The 26,281-nt window shown below is 38.1% G+C and overlaps 1 protein-coding gene across 10 annotated transcripts in view; it reads left to right on the top strand.

Moving 5' to 3' along the window:
• Positions 1-26,281, top strand: part of NRXN1 (neurexin 1) — a 961,338-nt gene that overhangs the window by 915,151 nt on the left and 19,906 nt on the right. For 7 of the 10 annotated variants that reach the window (XM_079940440.1, XM_079940438.1, XM_079940443.1 and 4 more), the window contains one exon: positions 19,661-19,748. In XM_079940440.1, the coding sequence (XP_079796566.1) occupies positions 19,661-19,748 (88 nt within the window). The remainder of the gene's footprint in view (positions 1-19,660; positions 19,749-26,281) is intronic. The other 3 variants (XM_079940441.1, XM_079940444.1, XM_079940439.1) reach the window with 1 other exon arrangement.

Genomic DNA, 26,281 nt, shown 5'->3' on the forward strand with positions numbered 1-26,281 from the left:
AAAGAGGTAACATAAGCAATCAACAGCACAGTCTGAGAAGAATTCTCATCACCAAGAAAGATTTATGAAAAATAAATTTAATCACTGCCAAATGAGATCCTCAGAGAACAAGACTTTGTAAGCATTTTTCTATAAATGTGAAAAAGAAACTGGGTCTATATTGAGAACAAAAGGTTAGATGTGTAGGACAAATTATTTTTATGAACGTTCATAATTTAGCTGTAAAAACTAATATAGCTTGTGAGTGTCTATAGTAATTTGAAATATTTAGCAGGGAAATATAGACACAAAGAAATGAAATTAGAACTTTGGCATTTACAGTTTTAAGACTTAATACATGGAAGGTGCAGTGATTGCATTTTTATTTCTTTTCTTCTATTTCTCATCAGCATCTAAACCTAGATAGATTTTGGTGAATGCTCTGGGAAACCAGCATTTCGGAGTACAAATTGATACGTACAGTAGAGGCTTAGCTTTTAATGTAATCTTATAACGATAGATTTGACTTCCAGAACACAGTTAGCTTGAAACACTTTAACTTTAAAGCATTACCTGGAGCCCGCAAAGCTTAAGATGCACTGTGGCACTAGGGAGAGCAAAGAGGGGCAAAGTGTTAGGTGATAGTCTCACACTTCTCACCAGCTCTTTTCATTATGGCCACATGAAGTAAAGGCCTGGATTCTGTTACAGCAGCTTTGACACACGTTTACCACCCTTAGTGTCTTTCTTGGCTCATTACCTATTATGTAAAGAGAAGCTTGTCTTTCTGTTTACGTGATGACACTTAAATGATTCGGTTTTATTTGGGGGCTTACTGAGGGCCTATAGCCTGGAGACGGCCTCTCAGATAGCTATGAGAAGTTACTCCAAAGAGGTAGGCAAGGAAGCCAGTATATGTGTGCGTTTGGCGAAGGGGGTTATGCAGTCAAGCATACATCTCAGTAGAAGGTTGCTGCTGGTCATGAGGAATTGATACCTCAGTTCATGATTTTCTAATTATGGGAAGATGCAAGAATCTGGATTCATGAAATTTTCTCCTGAAAAAATATAAACATCTGAAGGCCTGTTCTGCCAGTTTTCCCAGAGCACAGAGTGCCTTATTCCTGATCTCTGGCCTAAATTATTTTCCAGGTGTACCACAGGTCAGCGACTTCAGTGGCTAATGACTCAATTCTTGTAGAACCAGGTAGTGAGTGACATTCCTTAGTTGGCGAGAGTAGTTCTACCATTTTAAATTTATGGTAACTGGTAGAATTAACTCTGGGAGAAGTACGCATGGGTTGTAAAAGGATTGCATCAGGTAACTCACCGTTCTTTGCCTTTTTTAATTAAAGTGACTGAGAAACTGCCTCTTTGTGTTTTACCTTGTATTGTTTGGTGAAAGCTGTGCAAGGACAGGAAAATCCTCTGCTAGGCTCTTTTCTGTTCTGTGTCTTACGCTTTGCTGTTTAAGAGGAGTGTAGTCTTTGCTGCCACCAGAGAGCTAAATCCTAAAGATACAGTTTAGTTGGCTAGTCCTGGCGCAGAGGTGATTTGATGGATTGACTGACTTGGACTTGTACATTTTATAATGCTTCTTTTCTTTCAAATCCCTTTCTAGAATTTTGAAACCCAAGACCTGTTTTATATCTCACTGGGTGAGACATTAGTTTTACTTTTCTAAGTCTGAAGTACCTCTATCATTGGTCTCATCTGTAAAATGGACTGAGGTCCCCCACCACTCTCCAAACATAGGTGAGGGAAGCATTTTCTTACCTTTTCTCTTTCCTTCTGCTCACTCTTTTCTTTATAGTTTCCTGCTTTCTTTGCCTCTTTTCTACTTTACCTCTAACGGAAGTCTGCTACAGGCATCTATTTTGCTTTCTTTTGCCCCACTGGTGAAACTTAAGAATCAAACTTTGACCAACATGTAGGTACAAAATTGCTAAGACACTAGCCATGATTTTTAGACCTCAGGGAGGTCAGGAGAGTCCACTGGATTCTATGACATTGAAAGGAAATATATTGAGCACAACCTAATTCTTGGATGAATAGGATTCTACAGGGTTTTAGGAATAGAAAGTAAGATTACTCATCATAGGAGAAGTTAATTGAACAGAAACTGTAGAGTCCTCAGAATATAAATGTTAGGAATTCATTTTTTAGTAACTCCCTGACACTTCCTTTAGAATTGTGTTGGTTTTGTTTTGTTTTATTTGTATTTTGTTTTAATTTTCTCTTTTAAATCAAAGGCTTGTTGTTGAAATTTTTAGTTATTTGGTATCTTAATCCATAGGGTTCAGTATTCAAGGATAAATAACAGAAGGGCTGGCAAAAATGGTGTCACTAGTAACAACCTGTCACATAACAATTTCCTCACTTCGAATCATGGAGAAATAGTCAATATCCTAACTACCTTTAAACCACTAATTGTTTTAGGTAAATTTATCACATTTAGCTGAAAAGTGGATTGTTTGGAACCAATAAATTTCACTTCATTGATAAAGCATCAGGTCCTGTATATTGGCATTTATCTTTGACAGTCAACAAGCCATTTCATGAAATCAAAGATTATTATATTTATGTATGTATGCATGTATTAGGTACTTATATATATATTTTTTAATTTTGGAAATAATTATAGATTCACAGATAGTTGCAAAGAAAGATATGGGAGGTCCCCTGTACCCTTTATCCAACTTCCCTCCATGTTAACATCTTATATAACTATAGTTCAATATCAAAACCAGCATGTAAATCATAGAGCTTATTCAGATTTTGCCAGTTATACATGCATTTATTGTGTGTGTCTGTGTGTGTCTGTGTAGTTCTATGCAATTTTATCACACGTATAGCTTCTTATAATCACCACCAAAATCAAGAGGCTTATCTGTACCACAAGATTCTCTTGTGTTACCCTTGATTATTATATTTTAAAGGGACCTGAGGGGTCATCTACTCTAACCTACTTATATTGGAATGGGGAGTGATTTGCCACAGGTCAATGGGTTAGATAGTGATTGAGCTCTAGTCGAATTTCAGAATGTTATGTCCTATCCTAGACCAGTTTCAGGCATCCCATCTTACATTCTCAATTTTATAAAGCAGACAGTTGTTCTACAAGTTTGAAGATAAGAGAACTGAAGCAAACACAAGTTTCAAAGTAAATGTGTTCATCACAATTCTAGATTTTTTTAAAAAATCTGATATTCTAATTCTATTACTGGTTGCATAATGGGTTAAAGGAACATTAACCGTCAATGTAAGCATTAGATTGATATTTTAGACAAAGCATGTATATGTTGGAAGTAGTCTGTGTTGCTTCATAGGAACTCAGCGTGGTTGTGAGAGGGAGAAGGTAGGTAGTAAAGGATCCCAGAGATTTAGCTACAAGTTGTATAATTCATACTCTCCACGCAAAGAATTGAATGTCTTCTCCCTTCCATTCACACACAAATGCCCCAGATAATTTAACAATTCTTTTCCCTTTCCAGTTTACCCTTTAATTTACCCTCTTATGAAACTATTGTGGTGAGGTTTAGGGAGGGATTTGGGAATTGGGGGTCACAGGATGTGATTTGACCCACACACCTGTTCCAGATCCACTTTGGAACCATTTTAGGTGCTACTCACTTTGGGAATGAATCTGGTTATAGAGGAGTAGGATAGAAATTATTTGGGAAGAGTGTAGGACCAAAGACTTTTCTGCTATATCAGCATCATAGAAATTAGAGATGTAAAAGACCCATTAGCTGATTTGCCCTATTTCCATGGAAATTGCTGCGAATGTTTTTCAGAGACCTAATGTATTTTTGTTTAAAATAAATGGGAACTCAATGTAGATTCTTGTTAGAGCTTGAAACTGCTGATTGTTGTGTTTTCTGGGTTGTTTTTCTTTTTAGATCTACTTGACAGTTTGCATAGCTAATTACTGTGTTCTCATTTGTTTAATTCTAGCACTGCTGTAGGCTTTTTAGAATGGGGGAGCACTACTGTAGTTTTAAAGTATATCAACTAGCTGTTAAATCAAGGAGTATAAGGGACAGAGAGAATGAGTGTGTGTGTGTGTGTGTGTGTGTGTGTGTGTGTGTGTGTGTGTTTTGGAAGATGAGTCAAAGTTAAAGCAGCAAAGTGAATTTTAAAACTGCCAGGCTTTGGTAGCTAATAACAGTTTTGTGAAGGTTTTGTCAGTAACTGAATGCAGGACATAGCAGGGTCCCTTGTCTCATTTCACGTAGGGCACTTTGTATCATCATGGATCATTTGCAGCAAATGATCTAAACATATACTCTTAGAAAACTAAAGAACATATACTCTTAGAAATCCTTTTTTTTTTTTTTTTTTTTGCTGGTGAATGAATTTTTTTATTATTGGCTTAATTTTCATAGTGTAAATTTAGATGGAAAAAGCCTTGAAATTTGAAGAGAATTTGTTAAGAATTATTTCTTATATCAAATAGATAACTTTAAAACTTCCCAATTTTAGTGTTCTGTAGGTTCCATGTATGGGAGGAAAGTGTTTTTGTCAAGAATCACTGCTTTTATTGGCAATGAATCATGAGTTCCTTGTGAGGGCTTTGGAATTTAGAAGCATCAACTGAACCATTTAAGAGCAATTAAGATAGTGATGGTTCAAATGAGATAAAATTGCTTCCTTTGTATGTCTTTGTGTTGTTGGTGTTGGTGGTGTCGCTTTCTGGGAGTAGGGGCATTTGATTTAATGACTAGAATTACACATTTTAATCTTCTTTCCTGCATTATAGAATGGGACCTTTTTAAAAAGATCCTCCACATTTCATTAGACTGAAAGTTTGCTTTAACGGACCATCCCTAAATAATTATCATGCTTCTTTAAGGATACATCCATTTTGAATGAGGAACTTAATTTGAAATTCAGTAAAAATTTTATAGCTATTTCATATTGGGAGTACAACTCTTTGTTTGTAACAATGGCAAAAATGATTATTGTTGAATTTATGTATACAGCTTCCCTTAGAGCAGCCAAACTGGTGAGATTGGCTAGCTAAGAGTAGACAATGAATGACTAGGTCTCCACATTTGCATAGATAGATAGAGAGATAGATAGATAGGTAGAATTTTGTAGTTTTTGATTGCTATAAGCAACAGAGACAGTTATTTTTAAGCCTTTCAAGACACGATGAATGGCAAACATTGTGTGCCTAGTAATTTGAACCTCCACGTATGAACTCGGTTGAATGCTTGAGAGCTAAGATGAAACTCATCCACATTCTTGCAAGCCATTGCCATGGCAACATACTTAAAATTTCCAAGGTCTGTCTCCCTCGAGTTTGCACCTGCAGTTACCTTATTGTGAAACAAAAAGAAGGCTTTCCAACTTGAAAATGCTTTGGAATGGTTGGGAGTATGTTTTGAAATAAAGTGAAGTTTAAAAGTTGAAAACCAAAATAGAACATTCAGGGAGAAAGTACATTTGTGTTCTTCATGCGATATTTAGTTTTTTCCCTCTCCTACTTCACAGTATTATTCTAGGCAAGGGCAAATGTGGAAAGTCAACCTATTGTGGTTATTAGGATGTTGGGTTTTGCCCACTTTAACAACAAATGTGCTGCCTCCCAGTAGGCTAGAGGTAACACGCGTGTGTGTCTTATGTAATAACGAAGGTGAGAAGAGCTAAGATTTATTTAGTGTTTAATATGCACCAGGTTGACGAAAAATTAATTGGTCAAAAATGATTTTAAAAGAAATGGAAATTTGTATTTGAGCCAAATTTGAGGATTATAACTTGGCAAGAGCAACTCAGAAAGCTCTGAGAACTGTCCCATTGGTTAGAAGTCAAGGCACCGTTATATAAGTTTTTTTTTCTTTTTTTTTTTTGCGGTACGTGGGCCTCTCACTGTTGTGGCGTCTTCCGTTGCGGAGCACAGGCTCCGGACGCGCAGGCTCAGCGGCCATGGCTCACGGGCCCAGCCGCCCTGCGGCACGTGGAATCCTCCCGGACTGGGGCACGAACCCATGTCCCCTGCATCGGCAGGCGGGCTCTCAACCACTGCACCACCAGGGAAGCCCTATATAAGTTTTTTGAGACAGGGCTGTACATCAAATGCTGTATTAATGACAGCTTACATAATTCAGATCTACGCGTCATCGCGGTGGGTCATGTGACCCCTTAGAAGATCAAGAAGGAGTGCCATCTTTTAAGGAATCGTCGTGTTGACGCTATAGGAGAATGTTGCTGGTTATGGTTGAGCAGGCATTTTTGCTCGCGTGGGAGGTTTGGTCGATGCATAATGAAGATACACAAAGCACAGTGTGGAGACAGAGGAGGCCAAAGGGCAGAGATTTTTTGTTTAAATTTCTCTTGTCTTGCCATAAAAATATAACTTTTATTTCACAACCGGGAATAGTGCTAAGTAGTTCATTGATCATGATTATCTTAATTCTTACAACTACACGCCAAGATTGGTACTGCATCCTTCCCATTTTATAAATGAGAGGTTAAGTAGGTCACCCAAGTTCTAGTAACTCCAGATTTAAACTTGGGTCTAAGTCTAATATCCATGCACAGAGTCACTGGGGAGCATTGCCAGCATGCTAGCATGCTAGCATGAGGACTAGCATTCCTCAGTTTCTCAAGTGAAAAGCTGGTCGTGGGAAACCAGAAGAGGGGCAACCAGATCTCTCTCTCTGCTCAGGATACACTGAGTGAACCACTCACTCTGGATAAATGTAGTTGAACCCTTGCATGTCCACATCAGGTTCTACCTTGAAGTACAAGCCAACAACCCCACTCCCATCTTTTCAGGAAGCAAGGGGGTCAAAGACAATAAGGCAGCCACTTTCCTTACTACATTGCTCATCTCCCCCCCTGCAAACTCAGAAGAGCACCAAGGAAGCTTGGCTTCTATTTGACTAAATGTTAGAGAATAGAGATTCAGGTATTTGGAGTCTAGTTCCAGTAGAGTTTCTTGGAATTAATGAAGAAAAGCCTATTTGAGAATTATCATAGTAAAAATATTACTGGGTGCTAACTTACCAATAAATGCACTCCCTTCATAAGGAACTTGGCATTTTGAGGAAACTAACAAGTCTTGTGTATTTTAAGCCATGAGCCTGGACTCTGAAGCACCTGGGCTTTCTTGTTTGAGAGCCTCTGTGACCCTGTTTCTAAGATAGAGAACATTGGTTATCTGATTATCTAGATTTCCAGCTCAAAGCAGATATGAAGGAGCAAGTTTGAAAACAGAAACAGGCCTCTATAAAGCCTGACAGTGACAGACAAAGAGAAAAACTAATAAGAGTACACATCAACTGAAAAGTGGAAGAGTAGTTTGAGGACCTATGGAGCAGGACAGGGATACTATTCTCTTTGGCATCTGAGGTCACTGCTATGTTGCAGGTAGCACTGATGCTCATAACAGCGTTACCAAACCATCAAGAGAAGCTTATCTTTCTGTTTACGTGATGACACTTAAATGATTCCAGAAGTTCTCATAATGACAAGGGACATTTTTTGGTGAATAGAAGGCTTAATTCTTATTCTTAATCAGCAGGCATTCCAGTAATGAGGATGAGGAGAAGGTTAAGGGATTGCAGAGGTGTGTAAGGGAGGAAAAGGGCTCATCCAGGTGGAGAGGCATGATAGCAACTTCGAGGAAACACGTCAGAATTGAGAGGAACTGATTGTAAATGCAAGGCGGAAGAGAGGAAAGCTATCCAAAAGAGGACATGGCTAAGAGTTTAGAAGATCTCAGGGAAGATCTCAGGGAAGACCCCTCGAAGATCTCAGGGAAGAGTTTAGACACAGATGCCATCTGATGAAGTGTGCACAAAAAGGGAGACTCTCTCATGAGGCTCCCAGCATCTCATGATGCCCCTTCAGCATCTGTGCATTCTTCAGGTGGTCCTTAGTGGGCTTTGCAGGAGCTACTCAGTGCTCACCAGTCTGGCAGCTCCAGATGATGTCAGAAGGCCACAGTCCCTGGTATTTTTCAAAGGCCTTGCTTAAAGTTTTCAATTAAACCTAGGGAAGAATTGAAAAAGGCAAATCATGTTTGAGAAACTTGGGAAAAGTGACAAATTAATCCTGCCTCTATTTTCGTCTTCACTACACCCAAATATGAAACTGAAGGAGTTGGATGCCAACTGGATGGAGGGCCAGGAGACCACAATCTATTCCTGAGCTGGACACTGTCGGTGCAGTGATATGACACTGCACTCCTGACTGTGCCGACTTAGGGTTTCCCTGTCTTTACTAGAAGGGAACTGGAACAAATAACTGAAGTCTCCAAACTCTGAAAACAGTAGGATTTGATAAATGCTTGGTTACATCATGCAGCTAGGGAGAAGAGAAGAGAAGCCCCTTGGCTTTTCAATACACTGGTAGTTATGATGTTTTTTGAGGTGTTTTAACAAGAACTCTCACTTCAAATATGTAATTTACTCTGTTTATAGGATGTTTAAACGTAGAAGTGTGAATTTAAGCCAGGAAATTATACTTCCTTTGTGAAGGGAATGTCTGTGTCTGAAGATCACAGAAATCCAGGGCTAGGATAAACTTCTCTTCCCATGTTGCAAGGAGAGCAAAGTGACAATGTGTACAGAGCCAGCTGTGTCTACATAGTAAATACTCCCGACAGCGTCTTCTAAGTGCCAGCCATTGTGCTAGACATTGTGCCTATCTAGCCCTAGAGAATTTCATCCTCATAAAAATTAAAAAGAGGTGTAAATAACTTCATTTTTACGTAGGAAGAAACCTAAAGAAGCTAGATAATTTGCCCAACATCAACAGCCAATAAGTGGCAGAGCTGGGATTTCAGCCCAGTCTATCTAGCTCTAATACCCATGCTCCTTCTATGCTCAGGGGTATAGAGAGGATTTTCTGCTTATAGATGGCCTCCGTTTGTCATACACCTGAAGTTCTCCAAGCAATTCAAGGGAGGGGAGTCTGGTGCCATATTATATTCCTCTTCTGTATAACCCCTTGTTAATCAAAAGTATTCAATAAATGATTGTGAATAGATGAATGAATTAATGAATGAGTGAAGGCATGGAAGAATCCATGAAAAGATACAAATTTCGTGAGTGCATTCTGTCCTGCACTTAAGTCTTAGTCTGAATTTGATGGCTGGTCTCAGCCAGCCCTTACCTTCATGCAGTTTATTTCAGGAAGAAGATAAAAGTTTCATCCTGCAGTTAGATTTTGAAGGAAAACATTATAAAGGCATAGTTTCCTTATAATCCAATGAAAGTATTTACAAGGTAAGACTATGGCAATAGAGTTCAGGGGAAACTGGAAGAGTTGGGGGTATATTATACAGGAAAAAAAAAAACCAGCATGGCAGTCAACTATTTTTTTTTTTCTCGGTCCTTTCTCTAAGGCAGGCTATATCTTATTGCTTTCTCAACGGACAGGGATGCTTCATAAAAGCAGGCAGACCAACTTATTGCAAGACATTTTTACCTTCTCCTTCCTTCTAACTTTTAGTCGTTCTCTCTTTGCAGTTAAAGATAATGTCACTTTTTGCTATTTCTCTACCATAAATTTCCAGCCATGAGGTATAATGTGAAAACCAGTTACAAAGTTTCATTGTCACTTCTAGAGATGTTAGAAGGCAGATAAAATCTTTGAAAAAGTGTGATTTTTGCCACAAGTCTCATCTCCCACTCTTAGGAGTTATACTCCTGGAAAATAATCTATACTTGCTCACTCTTATTTGGAGATTTAAAGAGCTGTTATAAATGAGCAATTGTGGCAAACGTACACCTAGGTGTAGTGAACTTAGAGAGGATGAACATCAGGAATAAGATTATTTGAAATGCTTCTACCAATGCAAGTGTCATGTGTAATATGTCTTCTATTTTTTAAGTTAAGAGGAATCCTTCATTCAACTTTATTAATTCAATTTTCACAATCATACTTATCTTCATCAAGTGCTTTTATTGAAATTACAGATACTTAAAGAAGATAAGCCAGGTTTTAGAGCATGATAGCATTTTTTTTCTATCTTTATTGACATATAATTGACAAATTTAAATTGTTTAAGGTTGATGTTTTGATACACATATACATTGGGAAATAATCACCACAATCAATGGTGATGACATTTTAAATCAACTCTGTTGAACTGTGATAGATGTGATAGATGCTCGAGGGCTGTAAAACGCAGACATAAATTCTGTCCCACAGAAATACATGAAATAAAACATACACCTACGCAGTTCCCAAACTTTTAGATTTAAATATAATTTGGAAAGGCACACACCTCTACTGTTCTAATGCACTAAGAAAATATTGCTCAGTGTCTTACGAGAGTTAATTCGCGTATTATTAATCCATATAGGGAACATGACCATGGGCTATGTTTTGTTATAACTACAGATACGACCGTTATAATAAGAAGCATTGTGCGGCATGGATCGTCACACTTAGAGTCAGCCTCCTCTTCTTCTCCCCTCAGCTCCCCTCCCTACTGCTCCTTCTCCTTCTCTCTGTCTGTTTTGCTGTCTGTCTGTCTCTCTCTCCTTTAATTAGCAGTGTTTGCTACGTGGTCTCTTTTTTCTTATTTTCTGTTCATTTAAATGCTCTAGATATAATAGGGCATGATTTAGAGTAAACTCTGGACGCGGGCATAAAATAAATCAAGTTGTCACAATCTTCCAAGTCCCAGGAAAGTGAATAAGGAGGAGAATTTTGAGAGAACTCCAGTAACCCTGCATCTGTGCAGTAACTCTCCCGGAGCGCTGACATGGAGAAGAGGGAATCACAGTGCCAGATGTGGATTGGCACTGCCCATCTTGTAGGTTACCAGTGAGACTGAAACATGGGCACTCAATAAGCAATGCTGAAGTGAATCATATTCTGATGTAAAAGAGATCTTCCCAAGAATAGCAACATTTATGTGAGGGGCCAATTGAAGTGAGAGATACAGATCCTATTCAACTGAGGGGACAAGAGGATTTCAAGACATAAAAATGAAATATATTCAGCTGAGTGGATTTTTGGCTGCCCTCTTTAAGCACTCCCCAGAAGTGTTCTTCATATTGTCATGTGAGGAGCAAAACTAATTCTGTATTAGTTGTAATAATAACATATAAACATTGCTGCGTGAGGACTTTCATATTTACAGAGTGCTTTCGCACATATCAAAATGGATCCCCGGGGACTTCCCTGGTGGCACAGTGGTTGGGAATCCGCCTGCCAATGCAGGGGACACGGGTTCGATTCCTGGTCCGGGAAGATCCCACATGACATGGAGCAACTAGACCCGTGCGCCACAACTGCTGAGCCTGCGCTCTGGAACCCGCGAGCCACAGCTGCTGAGCCCATGTGCCACGGCTGCTGAAACCCGCGGGCCTAGAGCCCATGCTCCGCAACAAGAGAGGCCACTGCAATGAGAAGCGTGCGCACTGCAATGAAGAGTAGCCCCGGCTCTCCGCAACTAAAGAAAGCCCACATGCAGGAATGAAGACCCAACGCAGCCAAAAATAAAAATTAATTAATTAATTAATTAAAAAGACTTTTAAAAAAACATTAATTAAAAAAAATCGATCCCCATAATATCCCTGTGAGATAGAGAAGTTATTTTGTCATATACAAATGATTATATATATACATTTAGTCATATATATAGTATATATATACATGCATAGTATATATATTTGCCTATATAGTATATCTATTCTTATGTACTGTTGAGAACACAGAAATCATTTCAAGATGATACATATTACTTATGAGATCCAGATTGAGACTTGATATATATTTTTCATTATTGATAAGCATGTAGCAAATTAAACTGAAGTGGTTCAACAGTACAACATTCCAAATATGTATTAAGGAACCAAAGTACTCAACATAAGGAATGAAATAGTCAGATGTGAAAGCTTGGAGTTCCAGTTTAACTATAACCAGCAAGGACTGGAGCTCTTAGTGCATGAACAAAATAACATTATAACATTTAAGCGAGATCACATTTACTCTCAATCACTCCTTGATAGAAACACTCATAGCGGTACTGCTCAGATATTGGCAAGATGCTGGTATAGAACCTTGCATATATTCAACATATGGGTCCAAAAAAAAATCAGGAAACCAACTGTCAACTTCATCAACATCATTTCCAACCACATCCCTAATTCTTGTTGTCCCCGCCTGCAAGCATTGTGTGGGATGGAAGTTCTCACATATCTCCAAGTTGAAGCTCTATCACGGGGACATTGGTCATGGTCCTGCGCAGTAGAAAAGAAGTGTTCTGGATAACTAGCTGCCTGTGGCTCCTTCTGATCAATGAATGGATGTCTAGACTGTACCTGGAGAAACAACAGTATTATTAATTAATGGTCACCTCCACTTACTTATCCCCAAGATGTATTAAGATAATTTGACAAAACCCTAATGATGGTTGTGTGAGAGAGACAAAGCTAAATATCTCATTAGCACTTACGTTGTGAAAACAGAAGTTAATAAGAGAGACCTTGGAAGTTTTCATCAGTGGATTAATGAGAAGAGAGACAAAAGAGTTCATTGAGTTAATTTTGTAGCCAGCGTGACCTGCACTGTTCTAAGTCAAGGGGAAAAATAGGAAAAGGTTCAATAATCTACATTTTCTTTCTGTCCTCAAGAATTTAGTTCTGCATTTATGTGCAGAGATGAGAGACAAGATGTTTAAGGTCTTTAAAAAAAATAAGTTAGGAAAAGATTACCACACGTAAATAAAGAACTTTCTGGGTATACTTCATTTCAAAGTAACTGCAGTTCTGTCAATGTTTGACTTTTTGTAACTGGAGTAAAAAGTTAAGCTCTAGCATTCATTTTGTTCCATTTTTAGTGCAACTTAACGTGCTGCCATATCAGGTGGTACAACAGCTGTCTGTGGATACGTCTCCTGATATCTGTGTCTGTTTTCTTCATGATAATTTGAGTGGTTACTTCTATAAAAGCCAGTACTCTCCTTCGCCACCTTTTAACTTATTTTAAATCTATTTAATTGTGTATCTTTATAATCACATGAAATCCTTTAAAGAACAAAATGGTCTGGGATGGATGGATGGATGAATGGGAGCATGGCTGGGTGAGTGATGGATGGATGGGTAGAAGTCACCCGGGATGAGAGACAATCACAGTCTATTGGAGGTCGGGATAATCTCATAGCTTTGCCATTAATTAGCAGTATAATTGTGGTCAAGCATAAACACTTAAATTTCTAGCTTCGGTTTCCTGATATGTAAAATAAAGACCTTAGACTAATGATCACTAGTGTCTGGCTCAGTACAAGAAGATATATGACTGCTTGACTAAAACATGATTCCATTTCCTAATATGTTAGATGCCAACAATGAAAGCTTGGATTTTGGAGACATGTTGTTGAAACTATCCATCGTTGGCATTTTACAATTATAAAATGTTTTGGCCTCATTACCAATAAGGATTTTCAGTTCAACCTGTGTGACTAATTAGTCCATTCAGTCACAATAGTTAGACTAAAGATTCATATTGACACAGCTAGAAGCCTAGATTTGCATTGTAAACATCTGTCAGTATTTATTTAATTTGGAAATGGCCGAACCCATTTCAGAAAGGGATTTGTTCAAAAACAAAACACACAGAGAGGGAACACATTCAATCACATGCATATTCTAGTTTCCCTTTCAGCATCTCCACATCACTACCAGCATTCTTTGGCGGTCTTACACTCCCAAGTTCTAATTCATGAGAATCCAAGAGAATAGACATTCCAAATCCTCCCTGAAAATTTAAACTTCACTTTAGCTTTTTCTTTGGCCAGCTCTCCTATTTGCTTTGGCTAAAAATGGAAATGCGGTATGAGCATAGAGGTCATTAGTAGCTCAAAGAAAGATAAGAATTTATCTTTTTTTAAAAAGATAAATTTAATTTCAAGCTTCCTGACACCAGGTTTTTATTTTGCAGGTTTACTCTTTTGCATAACTTTGCAAAAATATGTTTTTGTTTCATTAAGCAGGAATTCAGTTCATTTCTTCCTCTCATAATTTCCTTTTTCTGTGGCATTATTTCCATATCCCTATCTTCCCCCTTAGAGTTTTTTCCTGTTAGGATGACCACTATCAAATGCATATGAAAATGCATGTTAGAATGAGTAAGATATTTATGACCTCTTTACATGGTGAGTTTTTCTATCCAACTCACTTGCACTATTCTGAAACCATTGCATACATTTTAAACAGTTAGTAAAATTCTGAAGAAAATTGAATGGCTTTCAAGTCTGTCTTTTTCCAAGCAGACAGCTGATTTCTGGTCACTTTTTGTAATAACCTAAGGCATCAATTGAGGGGAAAAAAACATTAAAGAAATGTGAAAGCCGGCCGTTTTCAGGGATATTTCAGTTTTGCCCTAAATATTCATGAATGCCAACGTTCAAACATTCAGATTGGGTAAATGAGTGTACAAATGGGTATTTTTTTTGAGCAGGCACTTAACTGTAACACTCAGAATAATAGCACCTCCACCTGCATTCTGCATAAGTGTGTCGTTGGTGAATATTTAATGAAGTAGTAGATATGGGAGCACTGTTAAATTTCAATCAAAATAAGCTATTAGAATTGATTTTGTTATTTGTATTAATGAGTGATTTGTTCTTCTGCTTTAGAATAGAATGGGCACAATAAGTTATTTGCAAGTAGGAATCACGATTTGTGCCTTGTTAGGTAGTGACCATATTTTGTGCCCACCAGAAAATGCTATGAATAGATGAGTGACTGATTTGTTGGTGACTAATAGATCTTCGTATTCTTTGTTACTCATGCTGGAGCTAAAATGCATCCTTCATGTATTGGATCTCAGTTTATTATTTTTATTTTTATTAGATTAGTGAGCATGGGACTGATATCTTTATGTGGCATCTGCTACTCAGAGAAACAAATGACAAATAAGAACCAAAAGCTTCACTGAGACAATGGAAACTAGCATGGAATCTATGCAAAGTCTCTAAGTTCCTTCTACATTTTTAATAGGATTAACTAAAATTACCATTTTGACGTATTTGTTTAGTGATTTGATTTGATCAAATTGACCCACTGTTGGGGAATTCTATATATGTATTACAACTGGGTTATTTTTTTGCAGTTTTTCCTTTTGGTGAAAATTGTGACTTCCCCACCTCCTAGAAACTTCTTGCCCCATAAGTTATCAGTGCAATGGTTCAGACCTAGCTTGAGGAATTTGTGTCACTAATTGTGAATCCTGGTATTTTTCTTTTTTCAAGAAAACACATCTAGCAATAAATCTGATAAGGAAGACTATCAGATTCAGTGCTGTGAAAGGCAGACGTCAATGTTCTTTCTCTTCCAGAGCAGCTTCATGTAGACAAAAGTATCAGAACAAGTGTCCGTCAATTAGCCAAACATATCACATGTCAGCTAGCACCATACGCCGTCCATCAGTTGTCTCAATCAGCTCAGTATAAATGTCCATCACAGCAGTGAGAGATTAGGCTAAATACTGTTACACGAGTGAGCACCATTGCTTGAGACAATTTTTTTTTTTTTTTTTTTGCCGTACGCGGGCCTCTCACTGTTGTGGCCTCTCCCGTTGCGGAGCACAGGCTCCGGACGCTCAGGCTCAGCGGCCATGGCTCACGGACCCAGCCGCTCCGCGGCATGTGGGATCTTCCCGGACCGGGGCACGAACCCGTTCCCTGCATCGACAGGCGGACTCTCAACCACTGCACCACCAGGGAAGCCAGAGACAATTATTTTTTTTTTTACATTGTATTTGGATGTATAGCTGGATAGACTGTCGCAGTTTAGAAACAAAGTTTTAATCGAAATTTTAGAGTAAATCAAGAATTTCTTTGTGGGCATCAAATTCATAATGGACATCCGTTTGCACAGTTAGAATATGTTCTTTTTCTCACAAAGCAGATTTTTGCTGGTAGAGTTTTCTTGTGGATCTTTTCATCAGAATTTACCCGTCTTCAGCAAAGCTGTTTACCATGAGGAATAAGGTCTAGGAATGCTAGTCTTAGCAAGGATATAATATTACAGACTAAGTTTATCCATCCTCTCATCCTGTCTTTTTAGCACATAGATATGCAATTGTGCTATATTCAAAAAAGTGAATATGCAGCAAATTCTACCATTAAAGGTGGTGGTGGGGAAAAAGGCTCTCTGTAGAGCAGAATTACAAAGAACAAAAATACATCAGTGTTTCTCTACTTTCTAACCCACCAAGTGGTCTCTGCCTAATAACCCTGGACATTAAAAAAAAACTGGTCTAACTTCTTACTGTACATTAAGGACGTCCTTTCTCCCCCATTCTGATTAAATTTTCCTACCCTATACAAGTTGGTGTTCATCCATATGACATGTGAATTAAGTTTCAGTGCCTTTATTTCCTGAATTGTGTGCAAATCATTTTTTTCCCCTAAAGGTAAGGAGACCTAAGTAGTTTCAGTAAACATTCTGAACAAGAACAGACGTTTGCCATGAAAATGTCCACACCACTCTGAATTAGGGACGATCAGCATGCACTTTGACCTGTGAGTGGTTGAATGCACAGTTAGGGACCCTCATCTAAATGGACGGTTATGTAAAGCTAATGCTTTTGCTGCATCACTATTCTGTCTCCTTCAGAAGGTCGTCTCTTTTCTGAAAAAGGTTATAAACATCAGAGAAAAGTATACTGAAGAACAGAATTGATTAATGTGACATATTTGAGTTTCTTCAACAGCATGTCATAGGGAGGCAGTTCCAAACACGGTGAATTAAATTTAAATTACACAGCTTTGGCTAGAAAATTGTTTGGTTAATTTAGCCTCTGAAATGAATCCAATAATAAACTGGATTTTAATTTCTGAGAGAAAAATATGAAAACAATGTGTATTCATTTTATCAGGAAAAGTGCATTAAAAACTAAAATATAGTTGTACAATAGGGTCGAATTTGCACAGTGATATTTTTCCTACTGTAAAAGGCTATAGGAGGTACTGTCTATTGTATGACATCTTTTGTTATTTTAGGAACTGTGTTGTGTGAAAGATGACACTGAGAACATTCTCTAACACTTTCTGTTTGCTGTGGAATTGTTTGGAAAGGCTGTTGAATTTAAATATTAGGTCAACTTTTAAAACAAAATTTAACTTTGCAGCCTAAATAACTTAGTCTGCATGAAACACTACACTGAGCTACACGTTTCTAGTCCGTGAATTTCTTTTAGGAAGCAACCTTTATTATTTATATTCGATGTTTGACTTCTCGTTCAGAATTTGAACCTAGGCAGCAAAAGATGGAAACTTAGTTCAACAAAGTACCAATAGAGCTACTGTATTTTGATATAAAAGCTAACATGAGATCTAAAGTTAAGAATAACTCACATGTACAACTTCCAGTTTAATGTCTAAAATTATATTACTTATAAATATAGTGCAAAAATATTAAATTGGTGTTCCATTCGTGAAACAACAATACTGTTGGTAATATCACAACTTTTATAAATATTTAAAAGGTGGTCCTATTCTAGGTACTTTTCATGTACTAAGTTAATCTTTACAACAACAGTGACTGTGCTCTCCATTTTTTTCAGATGAGAAAAACAAGGTACAGAACAGTTTTTAAGCTTTTAGAGCAGAGTTTCTCAACTTCTGCACTATTGTTGTTTGGGTCAGATCATTCTTTGTTGTGGGAAGGCTGCCACATACGTTTTAGGATTTTTTACCAGCATCCGTGGTGTCCACTCTTTAGACGCCAATAGGAGCTCACCCACTCCCACCTCAACCCAGCCGAGACAACTAAAATATCTCCAGACATTGCCAGATGTCTTCCCAGGTGGAGGAGGGGAGAGGGGGCAACATCACTGCCAGGGTGAGAAGAACCAGATTAAAGAATTTATCCACATCCTCCTCCCCCCCCTCCACCAAGAACAAAAATTCCTCAAGGAAAATGAAAAATTCTCTTGGAACCATGAAATTAATTTTTAAAAATATGCACTGTGGTTTTCAAAAAAAGGTAGCTTTCCACTTGATGTTGGCTTTTAAAAAACAGATTATCAGCTCTGGGGCGAATTGGAACAATTGACATGCCAGACCTCATAATCCAATAACTTGTTATTATCAAGTCAGTTTGGATGTTATCCTGCAAGTTGTGCTCGTGCCAGAAGGAGGCTGGATTCTTGCCTTTTAAAGCTCACTGTACTGAACGATACCTACGTGACTATCACACCAATTGCTAGTGGCTATCACTGGCATTAACAGTTACAATTCCAGGAAAACTGGTATTTGAACTTCTTTTAAAATGACAGCAGCAAAATAAATTAATTCAGTTTCCCAACTGTGTTAGAGGAATTAAAAGCAGAATAACATGAAACCATCTCAAAATACTATTAAATGCTTGCATTTATTTAAAGTTATGTTTTGAAGCACTAGCATCTAGACAAATTCTTTATTCTTGATTAATTAAAGACCTTGTACTTGAAACATTTTTGAGCCTAATTTTGCCACAAATATGCATCATCCCTTGTCTCCACTTTTCAAAATAGCGCAATTCTCTTAACATTTATATATTTATACTTTACCCCCTGACTATTAGACACTCCCTTAATAAAAGTATATCATATATCTGATTTTTCTTTAATTTAAGACCTTTATTATTGTAATTCTACTTTTAAATAAGGACTTCATCCGTGTTGCAGTTCTGAGTATCATCTAGACAATTATAATCTCCTTAATCCTTAGCCGATGTAATGAGATATTTTCCTTCTTGTACCTTGAATTCTCTCTGTATTTCCTTAGCATTAGCCAAATCTGATGCAAACCTTCACAGTTTCCATGCAATATCTGTGCTGAGTTTATTGCTGCTTATAAGCGGCAGTAAAGAACAACCTTTGATGCTCGTAAACGTGTTGATGATGTGGCTAACTGCTAGGTTTTACACACTCTGCTTTTTATTACAGCGATGGTTATCTTCTTTGCTGTAAGTGCAGTGAAGCAACTAGAATGTCAGAAAGAAAACTGTCACCTCTATCCTATTTGCTGTAGAATATCATCCCCCCAATACACTCTTCATTTATTCTAAAACCTTAATGATGGAAAGGACAATGGGGAAACAATACCTGCTCTCTGAATATGACAAAGATGAGAACTTTGTAATGAGTGTGGAAGCTCAACACAAATTTCAAAAAGTACCTTCAATGGACTATATTTGCTTCCCTTTTTGCATCAGTGGAAGATATTCTCTGTTTAATCTGTGTTTCCTAATAAAGACAAGCTATATCTCAAAGATACATCAAATTCTACCTGGTCATGAATATAAAAGCTTATATAGTTGTTCTGCTTTTAGGAAGCCAAGCACAAGTACTGATGCAAGCCTTGTAGCACTCCAGGGCGGTAATAAATTTCACATCATCGTTTCTGCCAGGCTGCTTTAAACCTCTGTCTGCTCCTGTGTGCGGCTTCCCTGGGCAGTTAAATGGATGGATTTGCACAAGTTGGCTACCACCATTTCCATATCCTCGTGGAAAATAAGCTAGAATCAAGTTTTCACAAATATGCCAATTCTTCCATGAGGGATCTAAACTAAGTTGAAGAATGTAAGCTCTGTGTCCTCGGGAAGGGAAATAATTGAATTTGGTTTCTCGATCTGTCAGGTGGTGTTTTACTAGTCCACGAGACAAGATGAAAAGATCTATTAGGTCCCTTTAAATTAATCTACCGAATTTGTTTCCTTTACAGACCACAGATGACATCCTTGTGGCCTCAGCGGAGTGTCCCAGCGATGACGAGGACATTGACCCCTGTGAGCCGAGCTCAGGTGGGTTAGGTTAGTCGACTTTTTTTCTTACTTTCTTTACTTTACTGTGAATCTTTGTTGCATGCTATAGTCCCTAGAAGATCTTTGCATTTTTGTCTAGAAGTCCACCCTATGAAAAAATTTCTCATTGTGAGATAAGAGCTCTTAGTTTTTGTGTGTGTGTGTGTGTGGTACGAGGGCCTCTCACTGCTGTGGCCTCTCCCATTGCGGAGCACAGGCTCCAGACGCTCAGGCTCAGCAGCCATGGCTTACGGGCCCAGCCGCTCCGCAGCATGTGGGATCTTCCCGGACCGGGGCACGAACCCGCGTCCCCTGCATCGACAGGCGGACTCTCAACCACTGCACTACCAGGGAAGCCCAAGAGCTCTCACTTTTTACGTGGGTACATTTCCCCACATTTATTAAAAAAATAATTTTTAAAACAAAACCCACCAAGATGATGTATTCCAGAAAAAGCAGCGGGGGACAGCACACAAGGCTGGTACCTTACTGTTCACATTCCATTAGCTCATTATATAATTTTCAGTATAACCATATACGGGGATCTTCCTTGGGTCACCCATAATAAAATTATAAAGTTTAAAAATTGCATTGCATTTTGGAAAATTCTTTGACCTTTCTACTCACAAAAAGTCCGCACCACTCGCTCTGCCAGCAAATTATCTTAAGTGGTAAATTTCTGAATTTCAGAAGCGAGAGTATTATGACAATAGCAAAACAAACAGCAGGTACAGTCAGTCCTTGATTCATTTAATAGAGAAATGTTTGAGTCTTCCAGTGTCTCCCTAAAATGCAAGTTGATGTGTTTTAACTGTAGGTGGTGCATAGTTTCTTCTCCTTCTTTGTGATACGGTGTGACTAACACATCAGTACTGCTTTCCTGCAGCCCTGTACCATCAAGCAGTGGCTGTGGACCCTGAAAATGAATGGATCAGAGCCTGGGTTTGATTCCAAATATTCGTAATACCAAGGATTAGGGTCATTTCCATTAGTTTCCTTTGTAAGCAGTGTTTCTTAAAATTCAATAATTGTCTTGTTTACGTTAACAAAACCATTGAGGTAGATGTGGACTAACCACTATTGGATAACTCATGACCTCTGTAGATGTCACCTATAACCACAGGAGAACTTCATGTCACGGTAAAATAACTAATCTGGGATTCTTGTGAAGAATATCATTCTAATCTACTTGTTCTGATATTTGGATAAAAAATGGTTCAGGATGCATATCTTACATCTCCTTTTGAATAGCACTTCCACCCCTGTCCCCCCACTGATTATAGCTACTTACTCTCAGCACTTAGAGCAGCTACTGAGTGCCAGTGAGGAGCAGAAGCTCAGCTGTCATCTCTCAGCAGGAGAAGGTTTGGGAGGTCCATTCTGGTTGTCTTCTCGTGTTTCTTTCTCTCACCTCCATCCCACGTATCAAAATTCTCAGCCTCCAGAGCCATCTTTCATACACAGTTATTAGAAGGTGATCTGATACAATCTGATGATCATGCATTCAATTCCTCCAGTTTCTTGATCTCTACACCATTCCCTTTTGGTTGTCTAGACAGATGTGGTCCCTTCATGATACCATCCTGTCAAAATCCTGCTTTTGTTTTCATCGGTATTCTCATTCTCTCTGTGTTAGTCAAAAAGGAAGAAAAAAAAAAAAAAGTTACTGCTTTTTTGTCCATGACATCAGTCCCTCTATTTGCCTTCTCCCTCCCTCAAATTTCTCCTTTCCCCATTTCTCCTATTCTCACATGCCCAACCATGACTGTCTCTTTCGTAGCTTCTCTAAGATCTTCCAGCATGGATCATTCATAAATGGAGTCTGGTGTTTGTTATACATTGATATGTGTGTGTGTCTATATTTGTATTTACATTTGCTTTTGTTTTCCCAGTTAACATTGAGAACAGTTGATACTTTTTCAGTTTTTTCCACTCTATTAACACAATGCTGAAAACAATATAGGTTCTTACTAATTATAGTACTGGCTGGTTTTCCTCTGGGCTGAATCCTTCTTTTGCTGTTTGAGTGGAGGCTATCGTCCTCTTTACATAGAGTCCTCACTTTGAGTACCTAGGAACTCCAGTGTAAGAAGTCTAATTGCACTTAAAATTGTCACTTTTTTTTCCTTCTTGAGCACAGTTAAATGATCCAGTTCTTCTAGCCATTGCTTCTAGGTCTTACTAACCATTCCTTATAGACTAGTTTACTGTCTCTCCCTTTCTCTGGGGACGCCGGCCCTAAGCACAGGATGGTGTGGGTGGGGAGAGAGGAGAGAAAGAAAGAGAAAGATTACTTTTTTTTTTTTTTTTTTTTACCATTTTGACATCCTCTTCTCTTTAGTCACCTGACTTTGTTAAATATTATAACACCATGGAAAGTGAGGAGCAGCTTGTTAATAACCACACTCCAGATATCCTTTCTGCCTCTTCTCTTTACTAATTTATCGCTTATCTGAAAGAATCGTGTTTACTTTTCTGTTTGTTACTTGTTTATTAACATATAGCTTGCATCCCCGCCACGTGAGAAGAACAGCTCCATGAAGCAGGAACTCTGTTTGCGTTGTTCCACACAAGACTTGTTGCATGAATTTTAATTTTGTTCCACAGCCCCAAAGTCTGCTGTCTGATATACAAGACACAGCAGCTACTGACCCCATCTGATGACAGCTACAACACTCTTGTACCAAGGCTAGTTTAACTCCTCATCCTCAGTGTTTCTTTCCTTACTCTCTAGTTTTCAATTTGTCAATTCCTCTTAAGGCTTAAACTTCAGATTCTGTTGCTTTAATGGCATCTTCCACTGTAGGCTTTTCTTGTGATCTTACCTCCCCTAGATGGTATCTTGATAGTGTAGTCCATGAATGGTTTCCCTTTCTATATTACATTCTGTAAGCGTGATCTCTTTTCTACATTGGATTTTTCTATCCAATTCCCTATAATTTTTTTTCATGCCCAACTTTAATAATTCATGCAGTGTTGCTCTTTCGGCATAATTGGCTCTGTGTGACAACTTCCTGTGAAATTCTTAGTTCATATGATTTTTTTTTTTCCTATTTTCCAACTGTTTTTTTTGCAGTTGAGGAGTCGATTTTTGTCATCCTCTTATAATCTGAATATTGTTTTCTGCTAGGATAGCCCTCCTCTAGGTCTTTGTTTCTTAATGTACTATGTACTTGTTCTCTTAAATAGCTTTTTTCATACTTGCTTTGTGTCTTGAACACAAATATAAAATAACATGATCAAAAATTGCAGTCGCTGATGTTATTAGACTTTGCATACTGTTAGATATATCTCGATAAAAATTATGGTGGATATCAGCAGGTTGTATTTTGGAAAACTGACTTTTTAGGAAAGTAATATATTGGGTTAAATATTTAGAACTGGCTATGCCTACTATACACTTTTGCTACTCCTTAAGCAAGTGAAAGCAGAGATTTTTGTAAAGAGATGCATAATTACTTTTACAGGTAGATTGCCCAAACCTTCTGTGTATTTCACACTAATGTCTCTCAGTCTCCCTGAATATTTACATATGAAGTTTCTCTAATCACCGTGACCCAAAACTCTTCCAAAAATGATTTCTTCTTCTCTGAAAATGTGCTATGCTTATCACTTAGGTGCTTTCCTAAGGCTATTAATGAATCAAACAGGAAAAATCTGGCATCTTCTTGAACACAAGTAAATTAATACCTTTTATGAAGTGCTTGATAAATTTGAATTGCCATTTAATTCCACCCAGATCTCTTAACGAAGAGGGACATTACATATGTGGTGGGTTGTCAGTTTCACCACTGACTGAATAGTGTTGAGAACTATTGTGCACCCACTGCTCTGTTAAACTCTAGGAGAAAAAATTAGAAACTGCACCTTCAGTCCCATTTTACAAAAGGACATCTTTCATTCTACCCCAGACACTTTTTCAGCTATTCTTTCTGAGGAGCAGCTTCTTTATCTTTGACATTAAAATATCACCTGTTTTTCAGGTGGTTGCAAGAATTAAAACTAATATATGTAAGACGTCTACTGCAATGCCTGGCATAAAGTAGAGCATAAATGGTGGCTTTTCTTTTTCCTAATTCGGTTATATAAAAAGGAATATTTTTCCCTTTTACATAATGCTGTTACTTTTCCCGGCTGAACATTGGTGGGCAACCGATGAAACCACTCAGGCCTCCTGATGGGGGCTGTACATGTTGAAACTAGATCAGGAACAACCCCCCGGGTGGGAACACATGGAACTCAATTATACTTGATTCCAGCCACACTGTCCTGTGTGGTTAGCATCAGATGACAATTTCACATTGGTATAAACAGTGTTTTAGAATATGAGAGGGTGGCTGTTCAATTCAGGAGGTCTAATTGAACCCCAACTCTTAGTCGACAGGTGGAAATCAGAAGCAGCCATTGGTAACTAGGTCACAGGCCAACCTTGCCCTAAAACGCCTGGTTTCAGCTGCCTGGACGTGTGACAAAGTGGATGACTTTTCCTTCACACTTGTTCTCAGAAACACTTGCTCCTTCTGTGCTTTTCCCTCAGCCTAGAGACATGGTTGTTAGATTAAATGAATTAATGTATGGAAAGCATGTTACAGAACAAGGCCTTGCTCATGATAAGTGGTACATGAGTGTTCGCTGTTATTACTATGTGTATTATATAAATATACATATTTTCCAAGACTCCTTTTTTCACAGGAACATAAGTTTTTGTAAGACAGACTGCTTTGATTTATTAATAAATTGACAAAATGGCAACACTACAAACTGCTGAAGTTCCACAGTGACCCTTAATCATGTCAGTACATCTTGATTTTGAGGCCTTCTTCTAAATAGATCCTTTTCTCAAAACTCCTGAAGAAATTTGAAAAGGTGTTTTGTATGTTGATATCTGAGACCTAAATGGAGATGATGACCCTCTTTGGTGTGGGAACTTCTGATGAAAAACTAGTTTGTCATTTGTTACAAAGAGAACAGGATCAGCTTCTTGTTTCCCGGGAGCCCTATTTAGGAAGGACAGTTTCCTCTTAGATGTATAATGCTTGGAATAATATGTCTGTTCTCTTTGTGTATGTGTGTGGGCAGGTGGTAGCTAATAGGATATTGGGCCACTCTCAAATCAGTTAAACCTTTGGCAAAGGAGAAAAAGAAAAGCTCTATTAAATAATTAAAAAACTGGTGTAATTATAGGAGAAGGAAAGGAATGTCATTTGGGGGGGCAAGCTCTTAAACATTAGTTGAACCAATGGGGATGAGGTCATCAGTACAGCCCCTCAAAAAATACTGTTAGTTGCCTGTCAGTTGATCAGGGTTCAGGTTACATGAGTAAAGATAGATCACAATAACAACTAATATTTAGTGAAGATCTGTTCTGTGTTCATCATTGTTCTCAGTACTCTGTAAACATTATTCTATTTCATTATTTGGCCAAACTGAAATATTTTCATAGCTGAGGAGATTCAGAGAGATTAAGTTACTTTTTGTAATATGAGAGAGAGAATATGCTCTCTAGTTTAGGAAAAGTGGGGTTTTAATTTCTTGGAATGCAGAAGGTTGTTCTCTTAGAATTCAGGCACCTCACAAATATAGGATTAATTTTTTAAATGTTCATTTAAATAATTTCCATGGCTGGCATAAATTTAAATTTGATGGCAAAAGGTCCATTACATGTATTACTATTCATTAGGCTAAATTTGCTGCCATTGCTCTGCAATTTCATGTGGTTTTCCAGTGTGCTATTTTGAGAAAAGATCAAAGGATTTCTATTGAACTGATCCCATTAACCACATTAGGAATAAAGATATGTATATTGAACTCGGTGCATTTTTTAATTAAATAACTAATCACAGTCACTTAAAGGAATATATTACTTATTAGATCATATTTGTAGAGCCTGATTAGAAGATAATTTTGTGCTACATTTAAATTGGGGGTACTTATTATGTAATTATTCAAAAGCGAGTTTAATTAGCCTGTAATAGCCAACACATCGCTGTTAACATGGGGAGTTTTGAGGTGCAGCCAACAAAACAGCAGTAATGAGTGCTCCATTTCTGGAAACACCTAGAGCATCTCCTGAGCAGGGTCAGACCAGAGTCAGCGGCGAGGGCCTAGCTAATCATGTAGGTGCAGGACAGGGCATCTGCAGTTTGGGCTCTGATGGGCTAGGTGGCTTTCAGTGTGTGACATGCTGGTGGAAGAACTGCTTTTTTCCATATTAATTCTCCAGACAACTGGAATAAAAATGAAATGCTGTATGGTTAAAATGGGAGAAAGACATTAGACATCATTTGTACTTTTTCCCGTTTTTCTGAGAACAGTAATGTCAAAACAAAAATTACATTGGACAACATTAAACAGACAAGGGAGATCTATTCAAGAGGATTGCAGTAGAAGGAGCCCAAAATTCAGTCCGAGCTCAATTCACTGTGAAAAACAAAACAGACCAAAACTGGAAGGTTTTTAAGAGCTGGGGTAGAGGGATCATAGACCCTAGACCTTCTGTGTTGGCTGACTGGCTTCACCCAAAGGAAGAATAAACCCTTTCC

The sequence above is a fragment of the Stenella coeruleoalba genome (assembly GCF_951394435.1).
Source record: "Stenella coeruleoalba genome assembly, chromosome: 13".
In the NCBI taxonomy this organism is placed as follows: Eukaryota; Metazoa; Chordata; class Mammalia; order Artiodactyla; family Delphinidae; genus Stenella; species Stenella coeruleoalba.